We start from the raw sequence: 19,427 nt of genomic DNA on the forward strand, positions 1-19,427 counted from the left end.
CTTCTTTTAAGAGTACTCAGCCTTGGGTGCCTGGGTGACTCAGTGGGTTAAGCTGCTGCCTTCGGCTCAGGTCATGATCTCAGGGTCCTGGGATCGAGCCCCTCATCAGACTCTCTGCTCATCAGGGAGCCTGCTTCCCTTCCTCTCTCTCTGCCTGCTTCTCTGTCTACTTGTGATCTCTCTCTGTCAAATAAATAAATAAAATCTTAAAAAAAAAGAAAAAAGAAAAAAAGAAGAGTACTCAGCTTTGACCTCTTTGCAGGCTGTGCCTCAAGTTCACTGAAGCAGGTGTTCTCAAAGTGTGGTCCCTGGGCCAGCAGCCTCAGTATGCCCTGGGAACTTGTCAGGAATACATATTGTCAAGCCTTCTCCTGACTTTCCGAAACTGAAACTCTGGGGTGAAGCTGAGGCATCTGCTCCTATCTGAGAGCTGCTGGAGAAGGTGGGAGAGGCCACAGCATTTTCCATCCCCTCCCAGTGGCTCCAGGGATGGCAGCTGGAGAAAGAATTTTCCCCTGAGTAGTTTTATTTGGTTATTGTTGTTTTCCTATCACATTTGTCAGAAATGACTCAGGTCCGGCTTGAGAGAGGGTGTGTGAATTCCTTAATTGTCACACACTATTAGTATTTTTTCACATTTCTGTTCAGCCTGAAAGAGAGTGAAAATAAACATAAAGAGATCCAAACTACCAAATTCAGCATCTCAGCACCTCATTCGTCTAGGGAAGGGGTGTGACGATAATCCCACAGGCAGTCACCACACTCGAACCTCGCCTCCGCAGTGCCTCGCCCTGGGCCTCTGTCCCACTTGCCTCTGTGTCAGGGGATACGGACACCTCACTCATAACTAGAATTCTGGGTTCCCACGGATGGGGGCCAACGTCTGCTCCCACATGACCCTGGGCTCCATGGTTCTAATTTCCTCACTGTAGAGCCTTGAGGTGGAGTCCAGACTCTGCCGTCTGCCTGCTGTGTGGTCTTGGGAAAATCACTTGGCCTCTCTGGGTTTCAAATTCCTCCACTGTGAAATGAGGGTAGTAATTCTCACTTTGCAGGCCTTGTTGTGAGGATGGAGGAAATGTATGTAGCCTGGTGGTGCCTCATGCTTGTTTTGGGTCCTTGAGATTAGCCTCTCCTTCGTGTTGCCTCCCCTCTAATACCCACGGCACACACTGCATCAGGCGGCTGTGAGGTTAGGGGTTATATCCATCTTACAACAAGGCCACGTGATGGCAAGTACTCTGGCCATGTTATCATTAATGCATACTACCATGCCTGGGGCCTGTAGTACGCTCAATCCATGGTGGCTACTGGTATTACTGGTTTCCATCCCGAACTTGAAGACAGTTCTGCTCTTGCGATGCCGAAGGCTGCTTCCAGCTTCTGGTTGCTTCAAAGTCTCCATCTCACTGATGCCTCCTGGGAATTTGCCATTCGTGCCCTTTCTGCCAGGTCAGCTTGCATCTGACTCTCAGTTCCAGATTTTCTTGGGTCTCCTGTCGTTTGCTCTTGACCTGGTCTTCATCTTCTTTGTTCTGGCTTCCTGCCCCATTCCCAGGGCCTGTCTTATAGGCATCAAGTTTGCCAGACCAGAGTTAAGTCCCAGCTCTATTACTCACTAGCTGTGTGACCTTAGACAAAGGATTTAACCCCAATTTTCTCATTTGTAAAATGGGACTAATAGGGACCCCTGTGCGGTCCAGTCAGTTAAGTATCTGCCTTCGGCTTAGGTCATGATCCCAGGGTCCTGGGATCCAGTCCATCAGGCTCCCTGCTCAGCCGGGGGGAGCCTGTGTCTCCCTCTTCCTCTGCCTCTCCCCTGGCCCTTCCTCCCTGCCGGTATTCTACCTCTTGCTCTGTTTCTCTTAAATAAATAAAATATTTTTAATAAAAAATAATAATAAATAATTATAAAATAATTTTTAATAAAAATATTTATTTATTTATTCATTTATTTTGGGGGGAGAAAAAAAGAGTTAGAGAGTGAGCATGGGGGGGACGGGCAGAGAGAGAAGCAGATGCCCAGCTGGGCAGGGAGCCCAATGTGGGACTCCTTCCTAGGACTCTGGGATCACGACCTGAGTCAAAGGCAGACACTTAATCTATTGAGCCACCCAGGTGCCCCAAATAAATAAAATCTTATTATTATTTTTTAAATGAAATCTTAAAAAAAAAAAAGAAAGAAAATAAGGTCTTTACATAAGTAAATCAAGTTAAAATGAGGTCATTTGGGTGGGTCCTTACCCAATATGACTGGAGTCCTTATTAAAACGGGAAATTTGGACACAGAATCAGATACAGACACAGGAAGATGGTGTGAAGAAGCACAGTGAGAAGACAGTTGTGCGAGCAGGGGAAGAGTCTCCCCTAGGACCATCAGAGAGAGAGCAGGGCACGGCCCATTTGGCACACCTTGATTTGGGACTTCCGGCCTCCAGAACTGTGACAACAAATGTCGGTTGTCTTAAGCCACCCAGTCTTTGGTACTTTGGTACAGCAGCCCTAGGAAGTTAACAAATGTGCGATTTGGTGATGGCAACCGGAGCTAGCTTTCCTGGTGACCGCACCATCCAGCGCTTGTCCTTAACGTTGGGAACAATCACAGGGAGATGGGCACCGATCAGTTGGTCTTACTGGTTAAATGTTAGCTCTGGCAATGCTCCTGCAGCCATTTTGGGCGATGAAGCCAGAAGCCAGGAGATGAGGATGGCAGAGTTAGAAGAGGGGAGGAGCCTTGGTTCCTGATGACCTTGTGGAGCTGCCACACCAGACTTGACTGCCCACCTCCAACGTTGTATAGCAGAACAGACCTGTGTTTGTTCATGGTCTCGATAAATTTTTTTTAAAGATTTTATTTATTTCTTTGTCAGGAAGAGAGAGAGAGTGAGCACAAGCAGGGGGAGCAGCAGGCAGAGGGAGAAGCAGGCTCCTTGCTGAGCAGGGACGCCCCCCACCCCATGCTGAACTCGATCCCAGGACTCTGGGATCATGTCCTGAGCTGAAGGCAGATGCTTAACCGACTAAGCCACCCAGACATCCTGCTTTGGGAGTTTTGTCCTCTTATTTTCCTCAGCCAAGCCTAAATTGAACTGAGGTCCAATCCCGTGAAGCATTGGGAACCCTGCATAAAATGATGAACCAGAAAGTATTTTGTAAACTCTCCAGTTCTCAACACATGTAAGGCATTTTTATTTCTGCTGTGGTTGTGACTATAATTATGATTGGTTTAGGAGGAATGGGTTGAAATTGACTGACATGATCCTGGCCAGAGAAGAGAGGCTCTTTGTCCTGCTTCAGCAACATGTTTCTGAGGGCTGTGCAGGGATAATAGTGGTACAGGAGCCTGGCAGAAGAGGAGCAACCAGCCTCTCATCTGGATGCCAGCAGGATGACTGGGTGATGTTTGGTGACCTGGGGCCCAAATGCTCAGGCACTGGTTGGCAGGAAAGCATAAAGGCTGAATTGGGATGGATGGGTTTAAATCCGGGCTCCCCCTTTACTCGTGATGTAACCCTGGGCAGGTTACCGAACTTCTCTGAGTTTTCAGATTCGTCATCTATAAAATGCGAACAATTATAGCCCCTATGACATAGGGTTGTCATGGAGATTCAGTGACATCACATACCCAGGAGGGAAAAAGATAAATCTACAGCTTATCTGTATCCAGCCCAGGGATACAGATTTTTCTGCTCTGACTACTAACCCATGACAAATTACAAATGGATAGGGTGGATTCGGGCTTGTTCCTTCTTACCTTTTTTGATTCATTCAGTAAGAAGACTGAATGGGCCCACTGTGCACTTAACCATGTACCAGGTGATGACAAGAGCTATGAGGCAGACTTAGACCATGGCATCCAAATACAGCCAGCTCAATGAATAATTAAAACAAAATAGAGCCAGTTTGTTGGAGTGTCCATACCCTTCTCTTGCTGTCACCTTTTCTTGAGGGCTCCTTTTGAGGTTTCTGCCATAGCTAAGTTGGATGCTTAGTCTCAGGAAGACCTCAGTCACTAATTCATCTTACGGTGCAAATGACTACAAATCTCTCAGAGCACAGACCTGCAAGGACCTGCCGATGACCCATCCTGTCAAGAGGAGTGCCCCTGAAAGGCTGCTGCAATGCATAGAGAGCAAGACGGTTCCAGGCAGAAGGGCCTAGAGTACTCACTCAGTTTGAACCCTCTCAGTTCACAGTGGGGAAACCAAGCTAGGCAAAGGGAACCTTGGTCGAAGCAGAATGACCCAACCAAGGATACTCAGCAGTCACGTGGTCAGGCTGGGTAGGGAGCAGAAAATGGCTCCTCCATACTCCCACGGTCTACACCATATGTATGCCTTCCAATTAGGTTGTGCATGATGCCCTAGGGAGGTACTGAAGCAGGACAGGAAGTGCCTCTGGCTTTCAAGAAGCCTACAGTCCGACAGAGAACATAAATACACGTATGTTAAACCAAAGAGCCCTTTGGCCCCACGGATTGGAAATGCTGCCATTACCTATCAGATTCTACAATCTGCATGAGACTGTTCTAGACTCCGTTCTGTTCTGCTGTCTCTTCCTGCTCAGCAACACGTTTTAAAGACTATAGCTTATAAAATATTTTGATATCTGGTCTAAGAAGTCCTCTCTTTTTTTCTTTTCTTTTCCTTTTTTTCCTTACCTTTCCTTTTCTTTCCCTTCCTTCCTTCCTTCCTTTTTTTTTTTTTTTAAAGATTTTATTTATTTATTTGACAGACAGAGATCATATGTAGGCAGAGAGGCAGGCAGAAAGAGGAAGGGAAGCAGGCTCCCTGCTGAGCAGAGGGCCTGATGCAGGGCTCGATGCAGGGCTTGATCTCAGGACCCTTGGAACATGACCGGAGCTGAAGGCAGACGCTTTAAACCACTGAGCCACCCAGGTGCCGCCTTCTTTCCTTCATAAGAATGTCCTGGCTAGGGACGCCTGGGTGGCTCAGTTGGTTAAGCAGCTGCCTTCGGCTCAGGTCATGATCCCAGCGTCCTGGGTTCGAGTCCCACATCAGGCTCCTTGCTCGGCGGGGAGCCTGCTTCTCCCTCTGCCTCTGCCTGCCATTCTGTCTGCCTGTGCTCGCTCTCTCTCCCTCTCTCTCTCTGACAAATAAATAAAAAAAAATCTTAAAAAAAAAAAAAAAGAATGTCCTGGCTATACTTGTACAATCACTGTTTCAGATGGACTTTGGAAGCAGTTTTTGAATAACACAGATACTGAATCGTCTTTGGCACGCTTGTTTACAGCAGGCACTGGATACTTTTTGAGGAGTCAGGCCCTCATTTCCTGCCCTTGGGAGATCACACAATAGCTGGGAAGTGTAACCAAGCAAGAAGTGTAAAGCAACAATAGGATTCTCATGCTCTAGGTAACAAGAGCCAGATGAGTGAGGAGTGTACACAGATATAACCGCTGTGAGTTCCATTGTCCCTCCAGCCAAGGAAAGTCATAGACGCTCAACAGGGAAGGTCACATTATACTGTATTTTGATAGGTGAGCAGGAGTTTGCCAGGTGTAGAAGAGGGAAAAAAAATGCATTGAGTTGAGAGGAAGTCAGAGAATGCATCTTGGAGGAGACATTTTATTTGAAAGTCAGTAGGAGTTTGCCAGATTCAGAAGGTGGGATGAAGGCAGCGATTGCCCTGAGCTGGGAAAGTCACGTTTTTGAAGCTGGGTTTTGAGTTGGAGGAATCAGAGAAGATGCTGGGAGAGGTAATTAAGAAGGATTTTATTAGAAAAGTAACACAAGGAGATGACATTTGACCTAGGCTTTGAGGGATAAAATGAGGAGATCACCAAGAGGAGAGGAGAGAGGCACCCGCAAGAGGAGGTAGTCAGAGAAGATTTCCCAGAGCAAATAGATAACCTCCTGGCTTCCTGCCCGCTCGCTAAGATCCATGATCCAGGACCTAAGCTTCCCAGCGTGTAGGCGCTCCGGATTCTGAGGTGGCGGCTCTGCAGTTCCCACTTCCCAGTGTGGGGTAGCTGTGCAGCCCGGCTGGGAGGATTGACGCTTACTCAGGTTTGCGGAGCAGGGTAGCAGAGCTGAATGCTTTATGTCGGAATCGACCAATGGGATGGCGGCACCCGGTTGCCCGGGCTACGGAGGGGGCCGAGAGGGGCGGGGCCTGGGCGTCAGGGGCGGGGCTTGGGCGGGGCTTATATAAGCAGGCGGCAGGGGCAGGCGGGGTGTGGGGTCGGTGGCTGCTGGGCGGGCGGGGCGCAGGCCGCGGGGCCCGAGCCGGGGGGAGCGGGCGAGCGGAGGCGCCGAGGATCCGATTCACTCGCTGGGGAGACCTATGGGCCGAAGCCGTGTAAATGCGTTTTAAGGCGAGTGCGGGGAGTGGCTCGGGGAGCCTCCGGGGGCGGACGCCCTCGGCTCCAGTGCTGACCTGCCCCCGGCCCCCTTGCCTCCTCTCAGCAGGGGCCTCGGCTCCGCAACTGCCACTCCTCCTTGGGGTGTTGCACAAGTTTCGAGGTCACCGGCGACCCCCCCTAGCAGCGCGCCTGGCTCTGGCCCCCGCGAAGGAGGACGGGGCTTGGTAAGGTGATGTGGGGGGCGGGTCCTTGGCCCTGCACTCGGGAGGGCTCTCCCGGGCAGAACCTCAGGTTTCGGTTCCCGCCCAGGAGCCCGCGACCTCTACCCACCATGTGGCCCCATGCACGCTTAGAATCCTGGCACGTCAGGACCTGCCCGCCAGCCCCCCCCCCCCCCCATTTACAAACGGTGAAACTGAGGCTCGGAGAGGTGACAGGGCATAGCCAAGGTCACGGAGCTGAGGGGGGACTCGAACCTAAGCTCCTGTTCTGGGGCTGAGACTCCTTAGTGGGGCCACTCCTTAGTGGGGCCACCCCCAGTATCTTTAGTTGGGGTGGTCAAAACTGGGGGGTCCCTTGAAAACTTCCCCACCTGAGCTTCTTGGCTTTCCTGCTCCCTCTCCTTTCCCTTTTTGCTAAAACCCGAATTTCATAACTAGAAAGGATCTCTAAAATGATCCATCCGTTTTACAGATGGGAAAACTGAGGGTCAGAGAGGCAGTGACATCTAGGCATGTTATGCCTTGTCCCAGTCCGGGATTCCTGGTCGTCCCCACCCTTCCCAGGAGGCCTAAGCTCTCCAGACTTGAGCTGGTGGTGGGTTGTGACAGGACTGGAGCCCCCGGCTTGGGGAGGTCAGAGGGACAGTGGAGGGCAGCCCTCCAGCGAGCCCACTCACTTTACTCCCTCTTCCCCTGCAGTGTGTTGCATACTTTCTAAGGCGGCGGGGCGGCGGGGCAGCGGCTCCATCCAGCCCGAAACGGCTCCTCCTCCTCGGCATGGCTGGCTACTTGAGCGAAACAGACTTTGTGATGGTGGAGGAGGGCTTCAGCACCCGAGACCTGTTGGAGGAGCTCACTCTGGGGGCCTCACAGGCCACCGCGGTGAGGGATGGGGAGTTGGGTTGGGTCTCTTATTCCCCATGCCGGCCTTTCTTGGAAGGACTCCTTGGGTCCTCATCTTCCTTCATATTTGGCATTCAGTCTTTGCTGTTGCCCGAGATGGGCTCATTTGACCCCCATTTCCTTGTTTTTGCCCCAAACTTTGTCCTTCCTGCCTGCCCTGCCCTGATGAACAGCACCACCACCATCTACCCCCCCTCTAGGTCAGAAACAGGGGAGTCTGGCTCGCCCCCCCCCCCCCCCCCCCGCCCCAGGGCATCACCAAGCTCATTATACCACCAGCCTGCCCCCGGGGGTGCTCTGCTGGGCCCTGGCTTTGTAGTTCAGACCTCATCTCTCTAGGGGCCCACTAATCTCCCTGCCTCCTCTCACTAGCCACCCCCCAACCCCATCACAGCCATGCTCAAACTCAGAATTGTTGGGCGGTCCCCAACTGCTTGCAAGGTGAAGCCAGAGTTCTGCCTTTGGAGCCCCGCACCCGCCCGGCTTTGCCCAGAGCGGATCATGCTTGATCCCAGCCGAACCACTGCTGCTTCCTGATGACGCTGTGTGCTGTTATCGCCCCTCGGCCCAGGCTGTTCTCTCTGCCTGGAATGCCTTTCTCCCAGGCTGTCTCACTCTTACCTGTTTCCGTCCTTCCTCATTACTCATCAGTGTCACTTTGTCCTAATCTCCCGGGCCGATTTTGTATTTCCTCTTCTCTGTGGCCTCCACCGCGTTGTGGAGAAGCTCCGGGAGAACATTTATTGAACGGACCTGTCCTCGCTCAGAGGGTTGGTTGCCTTCAAGACCCAAGCGCCTTCAGGGCCAGAGCCCTGTCTGGTCACCTGTGTCCCTTAGCATCACGCCAGACACCAAGTGGGCTTCAGTAAAAAAGTGTAGCGTAAAAGGGAAACTGTTCCAGGGAGGGCTGAAGTAAATGCTTTCTCACCTGGAATCTCGTACAGGTTTTGCCCTCAACAAATCTGTGGTGACCCATTGCTCAGAGGCAGGGGTCGCAGTGGAGGTGGGACTCATGCAAGGCTTCAGTGGGCACCTACATGTGGAAAGCCATGGGCTGCAGGCTTTGGCTTTGGCCTGCAAAGAATCTATCTTTTTCTGGAGAAAACGAATGTATATACAGCTCTGATACTTTGAAAGCATGTGTTACATGCAGCGAGAGCCCTAAAGTGGCGTTATTGTTTCGGGGGAGGTAGCCTGTGAGGGGAATCTTGAAGGTAGACTGGGAATTTGCCAGATCCAAGTGGGGGCAAGGGTATTCTGCGCCAAGGGCATGATGGGAACGAGAGCTCGGAAGGTGTGGAGCTGGGGCTGGCGCTGCAGTGAGGGGAAAAGGGGACTTGAGCCAGATCCCAGAACCCCCAGTGCAGTCGGCCTTCTCTGCAGAGACCGGAAGAGGTAGAGCCGGGCGGCTTGGTGGCCAGAGTGGGGCCTGGGTCAGGTTCCCCGGGAGGATGGCAGATGGCACGCACCAGGAGGGAGCTAAGCAGGGGGGGTCTCACATTCACTCTTCTTGCACAGGGTGATGTTGCTGCCTTCTTCGTGGCCGACCTGGGTGCTGTGGTGAGGAAGCACTTCTGCTTCCTGAAGTGCCTGCCCCGAGTCCGGCCCTTTTACACGGTCAAGTGCAACAGCAGCCCAGGTGTGCTGAAGGTCCTGGCTGAGCTGGGGCTGGGCTTCAGCTGTGCCAACAAGGTGAGCCCCTATCCTCCCCCACCCCAACCCCACTGCTTACTGACCCTTGCTGCCGGGTCAGCACACAGGAGGCTGGAGTGCTGCCATTGGTCCCTACCCCCTGGGACAGGCCACCCACTTGGAAGAGGGCTTGAAGGGATGAGGGAGGGAGAAACAAGCATGGAAGTTCTCAATGGGAACCCGTGTGTGTGTGTGTGTGTGTGTGTGTGTGTGTGTAGGTGAGTCACCTTATTCATGGAGATTTTCAGGCTTCTTGGCTTAGAGCTCTGCATGGTATCCCTCTAATTAAAACAAGACAAAACAAAACAAAAATACCTTCTTATCGTTTTTTTTTTCTTTTATAGTCTTAGTAACGTGTGGCAGTACCTTTTCTCAACTAGTCCTTTGAGAATTCTGTTGTGTTGCCAATTTTGCTGCCTTTCTAATGAGATGACTACTGTTGTCTGAATTCCCCGCCTGCTCTCTCTAGATTTACTCTGCTTACTTAGTGTCGTTCTCTGTCATCGGGCTGCAGTGTGCGGGTCAGTGTGTAACTAGGGCTGGCAATCCAGTGTTGAGTAAGACAGGCTCTGTCGTCTGGGGGTTGAACTCTTTGCTCATCTCTTTTCTCCCTGTCCTTAGCTGATGACAGCCTTCAAGCGTATAAAGTTTCTCAGAGTACCGCTCTGGACACATTTAGTCATTCAGCAAACCTTTTTTGAGCACCTACCAGAGGGCACATTTCAGGCAGGGATTTAGCAAGTGAACAAACCAAACCAAACAAAAACGGCCCTTTTTCATGGGACTTGCTTTCTAAAAAACAAACAAGTGAAACGATGAAAATCTATGTTGTTTTAGGTGGTCATTGCTAGCGAGAAAGTTAAAGTGAGGAAGGGAAGTAGGGAATGTTAGGAAGGAAGATTGTACTTTCATGGAGCTTGGCCAGAGAAGGCTTTGCTGAAATTTAAATACGGACCCAAAGGAAGCAAAGGATCCAGCCAGGTGGTTAACTAGGGGATGTGCTTCCAGGCAGAGGGAACAGCAAGTGTAAAGGCCCTGAGGTGAGAACAAACCTGGTGGGCGTTGCTTTGTGAGGTTGTCATTACTGTTGTTTTTTTAATGGTTAGTATTGATTGTTTTGAGGGGAACTCGTTTGAAATCCTGGCTGGCAGTGTGGTTGGGTGTTAGGAGGAGGAGGATTCTAGAAAGGGACCCTGGAGGAGAAAGGAGGAGAGCTAGCCTGGGCAGGGTGACAGGGGTGGAGGGATTCTGGGTGGGAAGGAGGTGGGCAGCATGGTGGGATGGTGAGTGAGAATAAGTCTTTTCTCAAAGACAATGTTAATGCTCTGAGTGATAGATGAGTCTCTCTCCCTATCGTCATCGCAAAACCTCTTGGCATTAGCTCTACCTCTTGGCATTAGCTCTTCCTTTGCACACCTAGCTTCATGCGTGTCTTGCGCCAAGCTTGTGAGGAGAGTAGGAGAGAGATCACCATTCTACAGTGGAGGAGACTGGGGCCAACTGTGCGCAGCTTGCTGGTAGCAGAGCCCGGACGTCCCCCTGCAGGCCTGCCATGCCAGGGTTCAGCTCTGGGAGAAGAGGAAGGGGCTCCTTTCCAGGCTTCTTGGTCTAGGGGTGAAGAAAAGGAGCCAACCCCCCTGACAGGTCCTATGCATCTGGAAACCGAGAGATGGGACACTGTGCTTGACCGTCTGGCCTCAGAGCTGGCCTCCAAAGAGCAGAGTTAGAGGGGGTTAGGGCTTAGCCTTTGAAGTCCACAGGGACGTTAAAAGTGCGTTCTGTTGTTGAGGGCTTCTGTCCTGTCAGGCATTTTGCCAAGCGTTTTCTGTACGTTATCTCATTTTATTCTTGCAACAACCCTGTGAGGTAATTATTACTACCCTGATTCTGACAATAGCCCTGTGAGAAAGCAGTTAACAGACCAGGAAGGGGGCGCAGGACGTGAGTGACTCACTAGGGAGTGGCCACGTGTGTAGTGTGGCCAGTGGTAGTGTGGGGTCTCCAGCTCTTGCTGTATCTATCCATGTCCTTGGGAAGGGGATGGCAGAGCTGGGCCCCAGCTGGTGAGGAGATTGCCTTTGCTAACCCCCAGGGCCGAGAGGGGGCCATGGCTCCCTCCCTGCAGTTGAGATGATCCCACTTACTGAGAGGTGGCTCTGGGAAGCACAGCTTTTCTTGAAAGGCCAAGACTGCCCTCTTCTGGTTGGCCATCATTAGTGGCTACACTTAACATCACCATGCCCCTGGCCAAGGATCTGGTGTGAGCAGTGGGCTGGGTGTAATTATGCCATGGATAGGTCAATGGCACAGGCCACGCCTTGCATGGGGCTCTCGTCCACCCACCCACCTTCCCAAGGACCTAATGTCATCTCCCCTGCCCCCATTCTGCCTTTTCTTGCTGTCTCTATCAGCATCCTCCCGTCTTAAAAAGCCTTCCAGGGACTCTTCACCACCTCCTGCGCAGTCCCGTGCTCTCTCTCCATGGCCAAACAGAGCTGTCTACACCCGCTTGTGTGTGTGCACCTGGCTCTTTCCTCTAACCCCGACATCTGAGCCATGCGCCCCCATTTCCACTCTCACTACTCTGAGGAATCTCTTACCAACTTCCTTACCAACTTTTTTTGTTTTGTTTTGTTTTTTTAGAGTTTATGATAATTTTTATGTTCATTTATAGTTTTAATATAGCATTAACAACATAGAAATCAAAGACTTAGTATTTAATCTATATCAACTATAGTCTATTAAATCATAAGAGATATTTTCAAAAGATCCTCTAACTTGAATAATACTCTAAAATATTAATTTTGGTACTGACTGTTCATCAATAGGCTATGAAAGAGAACATATTCACTTTTCAAAGAAAGTAACAAATCAAACCTCAAGCCAGAATATAACACTGAGTATATTGGTTTCATAACATAATACTGTAAAGTATTCTTTTTCTTCTAGCATCTACATTAGCAACATTTCAGTAAGACAAAAAAAAAAATCTTAGATGACAAAAAGCAACTTAAGCACTTTGCTTTCTTTTTGTGCAGCTTCTTGTTACTATTGGCACTCGAGAATAATTAATAGTTGTTTTGGCTTTCAAAGATTTTTTAAAGTATTTAAAAATTGACTGGAGGCTAGAGGAAGGGGCTAGGTTGTGTTTTTCTGTACCAGCAGAAACCATAGGAAACTCCTTTCTTAAAACAGTAGTTGCAGGTTTATCCAAAGGCTTGGGACTTGTCACCCATTCACGGCAATGGTGCTTTATCCAGGCTAATAACTGTACATCACTTCCCAGCGATCCCCCAAGACTCAGTAAGCACTTGATTTTAAACATGCGTTTTGAATTATTCGAAGAATACATTGATTCATTCATGCCCACACGTAGGCCATCAGCTTTGTGTCTCTAGAGATAATCACCATTATCTCTGTTTGACTTTGGTGGGTATATGGTGTTTAAAAAATACGTACAAATATGATCCATAGAAAAGATACAAAACATAAAAGATGTTTATGTGGTGGGGACTGTGTCTCAATAGCTTTAAGCTTGGCAGGTTGGAGATCTGTCCGTGTAGATGCATTTAGATCTTGTCAGGGGCACTCTTTGGTTCTCTTATTATCCAGACTCTCAGTAACATTCAACACAACGACTGTTCGTTTTTGGGGTAAGAACACTTAACGTGAGGGACTCCTGGATGGCTCAGTTGGTTAAGCATCTGCCTTCAGCTCAGGTCATGATCCCGAGGTCCTGGGGTCGAGCCCCATGTCAGGCTCTTTGCTCAGCAGGAAGTCTACTTCTCCCTCTCCCTCTGCCTCTCCTCCTGCTTGTGTGAGCACATGTGCTCTCTCTCTTTCTCTTTCTTGCTCAAATAAATAAAATCTTTAAAAAAAGAACACTTATCACAAGATCTACCCTCTTAACGCATTTTTAAGTGTACAGCACGGTATGGTTGATTGTAAACATGGTTCGGCAGATTTCTAGAACTTCCTTCATCTTGCAGGACAGGAACTTTATACGCACTAAGAGCTACTCTCCATTTGGGACAGATTCTTTTTTTAAAAACACTCAACAATAACCTATGTTCCTAGTTTAAAGACTTCAGAAGTAAATGAGAGGAATGAGAGTGCTGCTCCGCACCTGCCCTTCCTGCCCACCCCCCGCTCCCCGCTCAACCCCCCTCCCCACACCCCGCACCTGTGAGAGTTGACACCCTCCTTCTGTACGGATAGGAGTCACAAGATAAGGTTTGCCGTGACAAGACTATATAATCTAGGTGTTGTTCCCCTTCTGGATGAATCCTTGCTCCTCCCCTCTCTGCAGGTCCTGGGTGCCCGACTTCCCTCTCTCTCAATGGGAGAGTGCCTTTGGATTCTGTCTCGGGCTCCCTTTCTCTTGTAAACTCTCCTGCCTCTTAGGGAATTTCATCTCCTCCCACTGCTGTAGATACCATTAGTATGCCACCACCTCCCACATTTCGATCTCCAGACCAGACCTTCTATATCCGGTGGCTGCCTGGATCCCACAGGTCACCTAGAACCCAGTGTGCTCCAATACTCTCATCATCTTCCCCTTGGAGAAGGGCTGCTGGGCCTGCTGGGCGTGGAGTCAGACAGCCCCACGAGCTAGCCACCACCACACTTGCCAGCCCTGCCCCTGGAATACCTCTCTCCCATCTGTTCCCTCACCTCGGGAGATTGCCACCAGTCCCCCACAGAATCCTGTCAGCCCTTCCTGAGTCTGTACTCACATGGTAGCCAGTGATGTGCATTTAAACCTTGCAGTTCAAGTGCAAATCTGACTGTGCCATTTCCCTCCTCGAAACCCTTCCAACAGATTCCCTTGAGTCGCAGGATAAAATATAAATCCACATCAGCCTTCTCAGTCTCCCTGTTGGCTCTGCCCACCTCCCTGACACCCTGTCTCCCCCCCCCACGGTGCTCTCCCTGCCCAGGCCACTCCAGGGTCCCCTGGTCCTCGACCAGGCTGAGCACATTCTGCCTCCGGGTCTCGGCAGGACCTTCTTCCTGCTACCAGAAAGTTCCTTCCTTCCCTCTGGGCCTGGACGAGGCCTCCTGTGGAGCTCAGCTTCACTTTCTGACCTTCAGAAAGGCTGTTCTTGACTCTTCACATCCAGGTCCCCCATTGGGCTCTCTAGTATCCCGTGCCTTTTCCCCATGCTCTGCTCACGTTTGTAACTCCTTCATCATTCAGTGCTCATGTGTTCTTGCCTGCCCCCGCCCCAACCCAAGAAAGCTCCATGGGGTCAGAGGTTTTCTGCTTCTCTCACCACTTGTTTTCTTATTAGCATCTCAACTGATGCTCCAGGAACACTTGTCTGCTTTGAGGTTGAATTCTCCATCGCAGTACTGTGGTAAAGAGCTTGTTGTGCGGGGCGCCTGGGTGGCTCAGTGGGTTAAAGCCTCTGCCTTCGGCTCAGGTCATGATCCCAGGGTCCTGGGATCGAGCCCCGCATTGGGCTCTCTGCTCTGCAGAGAGCCTGCTTCCCTTCCTCTCTCTCTGTCTGCCTCTCTACCTACTTGTGATCTCTCTCTGTCGAATAAATAAATAAAATCTTGAAAAAAAAAAAAGAGCTTGTTGTGCTGAAGTCTGACAGTCCTGGGTTAGAGTCCCAGCTTTGCCGCTTACCAGCTGGGTGACTTTGGACAAGTCACTTTACTTCTGAGCCTCTGCTTCCTGCCTCATAAAATTATTATGAGACTTAAATACAAATGAATAGAAAATATTTAAGGCGATGGCTGGCCTGTGGAAATCCTTCAGTGAATAACAGTTGTTATTGTGTGTTTATAACTAGATCACAAGCCCCAGATTGCCACCGTGGCTTCCTCCTCATGTGAAGTCAGGAGCAGAAACACATTTGCACATCCACTCGGACTCAGGGTCTTTGGAAAACAGCTGTGAGGCCAGCAGTTCCAGCTCCGTCCTGCTCTCTTCCTTAGTGTTTCAGCAGGCACATGGGCTTCTCTGAGCTCCATGTGGTCCTCTGTAAAGTGTGGCCAATGCATATGTCTCAGGACAGTTACAGGTATCACGCGAGATAATGCACGATAGTACCCCATGTTGAAAAATTGCTACATTAAATTGGAGACTTATTATAAACTCAGAATGGCTAAAAATGGCCCTGTGTCTCCTACATTTTTTCAGAGCTGGCTTCCTCTTCTTTTCCTGCCTTCCATCATGGAAAGTCAGACCTGAGTTTGAAAGCTGGCTCTGCCCCCTGCCCACTGTGTCTCTCCGCTGAGTACCAGTTTCCTTCTCTCTAGAGTGGAGTCGGCCCCCCTCTGACGGGATTAGTGCAAGGAGTAGATAAAGCAGTGAATCCAAAGCAAGGGTTGGCCGATGATGGATGGTTATCAAAGCTAGGCCACTGCCTGATTCTGTCAGGTTCTGTCGGATCACAGCCGTGCTCGTTCACTTGGGCCCTCTCTCTGGCTGCTTTCGTGTTGAGCAGATGTCAGGGAACCTCTATGGCTGGGGCGCCTGGGTGGCTCAGTCCATTGGGCACCTGGTTCTTGGTTTTGGCTCAGGTCATGATCTCATGGTCATGAGATCCAGCTTGGCCTCAGGCTCTGTGCTTGGCCTGGAGTCTGCTTTGGATGCTCTCTTCCTCCCCCTCTGCCCCTCTGCCCCTCTGCCCAGCTGCCCCTTTCCCCGTCTGCTCCTCTCCCTGCTCATGGCTTGCCCATGAGCACACAGGTCCTCTTTCTCCCTCTCTCAAAATAAATAAAATCTTAAAAAGAAAAAAAAAAGGAACCTCTGTGGTTGACCAAACCTAAACTATTTGTTCTCTGGCCCTTTTTCTGACATCTCATTCAGTGCCTGCTTGTGGTATGTGCTCAGTGACAGTGGTTGCTCTCATCAGCATTGTCTGTATCATTAATGCTGCAAGCTGGTGGAACTGTGTTCTGTAAAGGTGAGGAAGAGGAAGCCCCTCACGGAGAAGGGCTGACCAGAGTCACCCAGCAGAGCGCCATGCACACAGCGGGCCTTGGGATGTGGGATGACCTGTCAAAAGGACTCTTGGTCTGATGAACTTTCCAGTACATCAAGGAATATATTTTTTTAAGATTTTATTTATTTGAGAGAGAGCGCATGAGCACTTGAGCTTGCACAGGTTGGGGGAGGGGCAGACAGAGAGGGAGAAGCAGATTCCCCTCTGAGCAGGGACCCTGGGATCATGATTTGAGCTGAAGGCAGATGCTTAACCAACTGAGCCACCCAGGTATCCCCACCAAGGAATACTCTGAATATTAAATCTGTCAGGAAAATGTATCATGCCTATTGTTAGGCCTATCATGACTCTATGTAATGTCTTTCAGTGAATTAGAATATATATATGATATATTATAATATATATATATGACTTTGTGAGGCTAAGATGCTCTACTGCCAGGAAGTTATAATAACTATATAAATCTACCATGGATTCTCTGTGACTGGGACCTCCCTCACCTCGGTTGTACAGTGCACCACCTGCCCAGCTGTCTGTGGCAGCCTTGTCTGTCAAAGAATGGCGAACTGTCACGAGTCCTGATTTTCACATATCTGTTGTGTAAAACTGCAGCCCACTTCTTAGGGACCTCCCCAGGCATGCTATGACTCTGCCCCTCATTTGTGCGTCCTCGACTTCTGTGGGCCCGGTAGACCCTGAGCCTCCTCACCATCACCTTTGGGATCCCACAGGCAGAGATGGAGTTGGTCCAGCGTATTGGCGTCCCTGCCAGTAAGATCATCTACGCCAACCCCTGTAAGCAAATTGCACAGATCAAGTACGCCGCCAAGCACGGGGTCCGGCTGCTGAGCTTTGACAACGAGATGGAGCTGGCAAAGGTGGTAAAGGGCTACCCCAGTGCCAGGTAAGCTGAGGACCGCTCGTGGGGAGGGCTGGGCTGAGTGTGAGGGCCGAGGGGGAGGGAGGGGGAGCACTGGAGCTGAGGACCCTGAGCTGGCCCGGGCCATAGTCCCAGGAGTCTGGGGTGGGCGCGCCTGGGTCAGACCCAGCGAGCTGGGGCCTGATGAGGACCGGGGCAGAAATACCTGTGACGGCCTGGGCACAGCAAAGCTGCGGTATTCTGGAGGTCAAAGTCATAGGCCGAGGGAGCAAGAGGGGGTTGGTCAGGAAGGCAGCGCAAAGGAGGCGGCCTTCGAGGTGGGCCCGATCAACAATGTATGTGGGTGAACTGCTCAGCAAAGAATGCGAGGAAGTCAGAAGCAGCCCTTGGGTGTTTGAGGAATGAACAGAAATTTGGGGTGGCCAGAACAAACCCTGTGTGAGGGCAGAGGGCAGCTGTGAAGGCTGGTCGGTCACAGTCCCAGGGCAGAGACCTGATGCATGTGGGCTTTGGTGGGGGTCAGGGCTGGATGCTTTGCTCTGGCTTTGGCTTTCTCGTGGTCACCTGATGCCATAGGGGCTCCAGGGAGGGCCACCTTGGGGTGATGGGGGACCACTCTGGTTCACCCAAAGAATCTTCCACGTTGTTGATTTCACTTGATATCGGGGTTCTCAATAAGACTGTGTTTAAAAAACGGTTCCCCTCATACAAGAAAAGTTGGAAAAGCCTGGCTGGTGTCGAGGCTGATTTGGAGGAAGTGGAGCTGCCTGGGAGAGCTGGAGAGGTCAGGGCTAGGGCAGCGGCTGCGGGGCTGGGCCCAGGGAGGTTTAGGGAATGGACTGGACAGGCTCCAGAGGCTGACTGGCAGTGTAGGTACAGGAAGGGGTCAGGGCCCTGTGGGATGGGTGGCTCTGAGCTTATGCCTCTGTTCTCCGAGAGGATATAATTGGGGTGGGAGGCGGTGGGGTCCCCCCGCAGAGGTGTGCTGCGTGTCTCCTCAGGATGGTTCTGGGCATTGCTACTGATGACCGTCACTCCCTGAGCCCCCTGAGCTTCAAGTTCGGAGCGTCGCTGCAATCCTGCAGACACCTGCTTGAAAACGCCAAGAGGAGCCACGTGGAGGTAGTGGGGGTGAGGTGAGTGCCCAGAAACGCCACCCTCCCTGCCAGCCCCCTGCCTCTTTCCCAGAAATTAATCAGTTCTCTTATGAGATCCTCCTTCAGGGTCTGCAAGGAGGGCCTGTCCCCAGGCATAGAATCCTGCCATTGGACAATTTCCTCTCTTTGGAAAGAAAGTTCGGAGTGTCCCACTCACTCAACCCCATGGTCCTCAGATCTTGTCCCCAGAGGCCCTAGGAGGGACCTGGCTTGGCAGGAGCCATGCACCTCTTTGCTCTGACTCTTTGCACGCAGGGATATGGAAGAAGTCGTGATAATGACCTAATAATATAGTTGTCATTTATTCTGTGCTTAAGATACACCAGGCACTGTGCTAAATGCGTCAGGTACATTATTGCACAGCCTTGTGGGATCTTAACTCCACTTTATAGCTGGGGAAACTAAAGCACAGTGCTGGCTGGGAGGGACCTACGGACACGGCTGACTCTGAGCCCTGCTCCTCATCCCAGGGGACTCAGCCCCAGTGGCAGCATGAAGGGATGGGATGGACACCAAGTGCCAAAGGACTTTGGATCTAGTCTCCTGTCCACACCTCACTTGCCCCATGACCTTTGGCAATGCATCTAACCTCTGGGGCCCTCAGTCACTGTATCTGCAGAATGGGCACGATGCCCATTGTGCTTGCCCAAGGCTGCTCCTGGCTTGGGCTGCGGCCATGGCACCTGGGGCCCTGCATGTAAGCCGAGGGTCTTCCTCCCTTCCCAGTTTTCACGTTGGCAGCGGCTGTCCTGACCTTCACGCCTACGCTCAGTCCATCGCAGACGCCCGGCTTGTGTTTGAGATGGGCGCTGAGCTGGGCCACAGGATGCATCTCCTGGACCTTGGTGGTGGCTTCCCTGGATTGGAGGGGGCCAAAGTGAGATTCGAAGAGGTAACCCTAGACTGTGTGGGAAGTGGGGATGGTGTGCCCAGGGCTGTTGAGTGGGTCCTACGTGCTGTATGCTGTGCTAGGTGCTTTTCCCAGATCATCTTATTATTAGCCCCATGTTACAGCCGAGCAAACTGAGGCTTCTCAAGGTCACTTTCTGGTGTACAGCAGAGCTGGCAACACACCCTGCTCTCTCTGACACTAGTCCATGCACATATTTGAAGTTAACCAGGCCTATTTGCGTACGTCCTGAAACTTTCTGAGGGCCTGGCCTGCTCTATTCTGTCTTAGGTGAGCTGATGAGAAATCAAACGGGAGGGCAGGGAAAAGAAAGGCCCACCTGTCTGCTCCTTCCATGTGAGATGAAATCCAGAAAAATGTCCCCCAGCAATCCCCACTGC

At 51.0% G+C, this 19,427-nt stretch overlaps 1 protein-coding gene across 13 annotated transcripts in view; it reads left to right on the top strand.

The window, feature by feature from the left end:
• The window catches only part of AZIN2 (antizyme inhibitor 2), a 47,434-nt gene that overhangs the window by 4,335 nt on the left and 23,672 nt on the right, over positions 1 to 19,427 (top strand). For 7 of the 13 annotated variants that reach the window (XR_009345146.1, XM_059136351.1, XM_059136352.1 and 4 more), the window contains exons 1-6: positions 6,218 to 6,337; positions 7,246 to 7,428; positions 8,968 to 9,141; positions 16,832 to 17,004; positions 17,982 to 18,116; positions 18,864 to 19,029. Coding sequence is in view for 12 of the 13 variants with exons in the window: in XM_059136351.1 (XP_058992334.1) it covers positions 6,326 to 6,337; positions 7,246 to 7,428; positions 8,968 to 9,141; positions 16,832 to 17,004; positions 17,982 to 18,116; positions 18,864 to 19,029 (843 nt within the window). In the remaining variant the exon portion in view is untranslated. Of the gene's footprint in view, positions 1 to 6,191; positions 6,555 to 7,245; positions 7,429 to 8,967; positions 9,142 to 16,831; positions 17,005 to 17,981; positions 18,117 to 18,863; positions 19,030 to 19,427 lie in introns of those variants that run through there. The other 6 variants (XM_059136357.1, XM_059136348.1, XM_059136359.1 and 3 more) reach the window with 6 other exon arrangements.

Source organism: Mustela lutreola, chromosome 10, assembly GCF_030435805.1.
Source record: "Mustela lutreola isolate mMusLut2 chromosome 10, mMusLut2.pri, whole genome shotgun sequence".
Lineage (NCBI taxonomy): Eukaryota > Metazoa > Chordata > Mammalia > Carnivora > Mustelidae > Mustela > Mustela lutreola.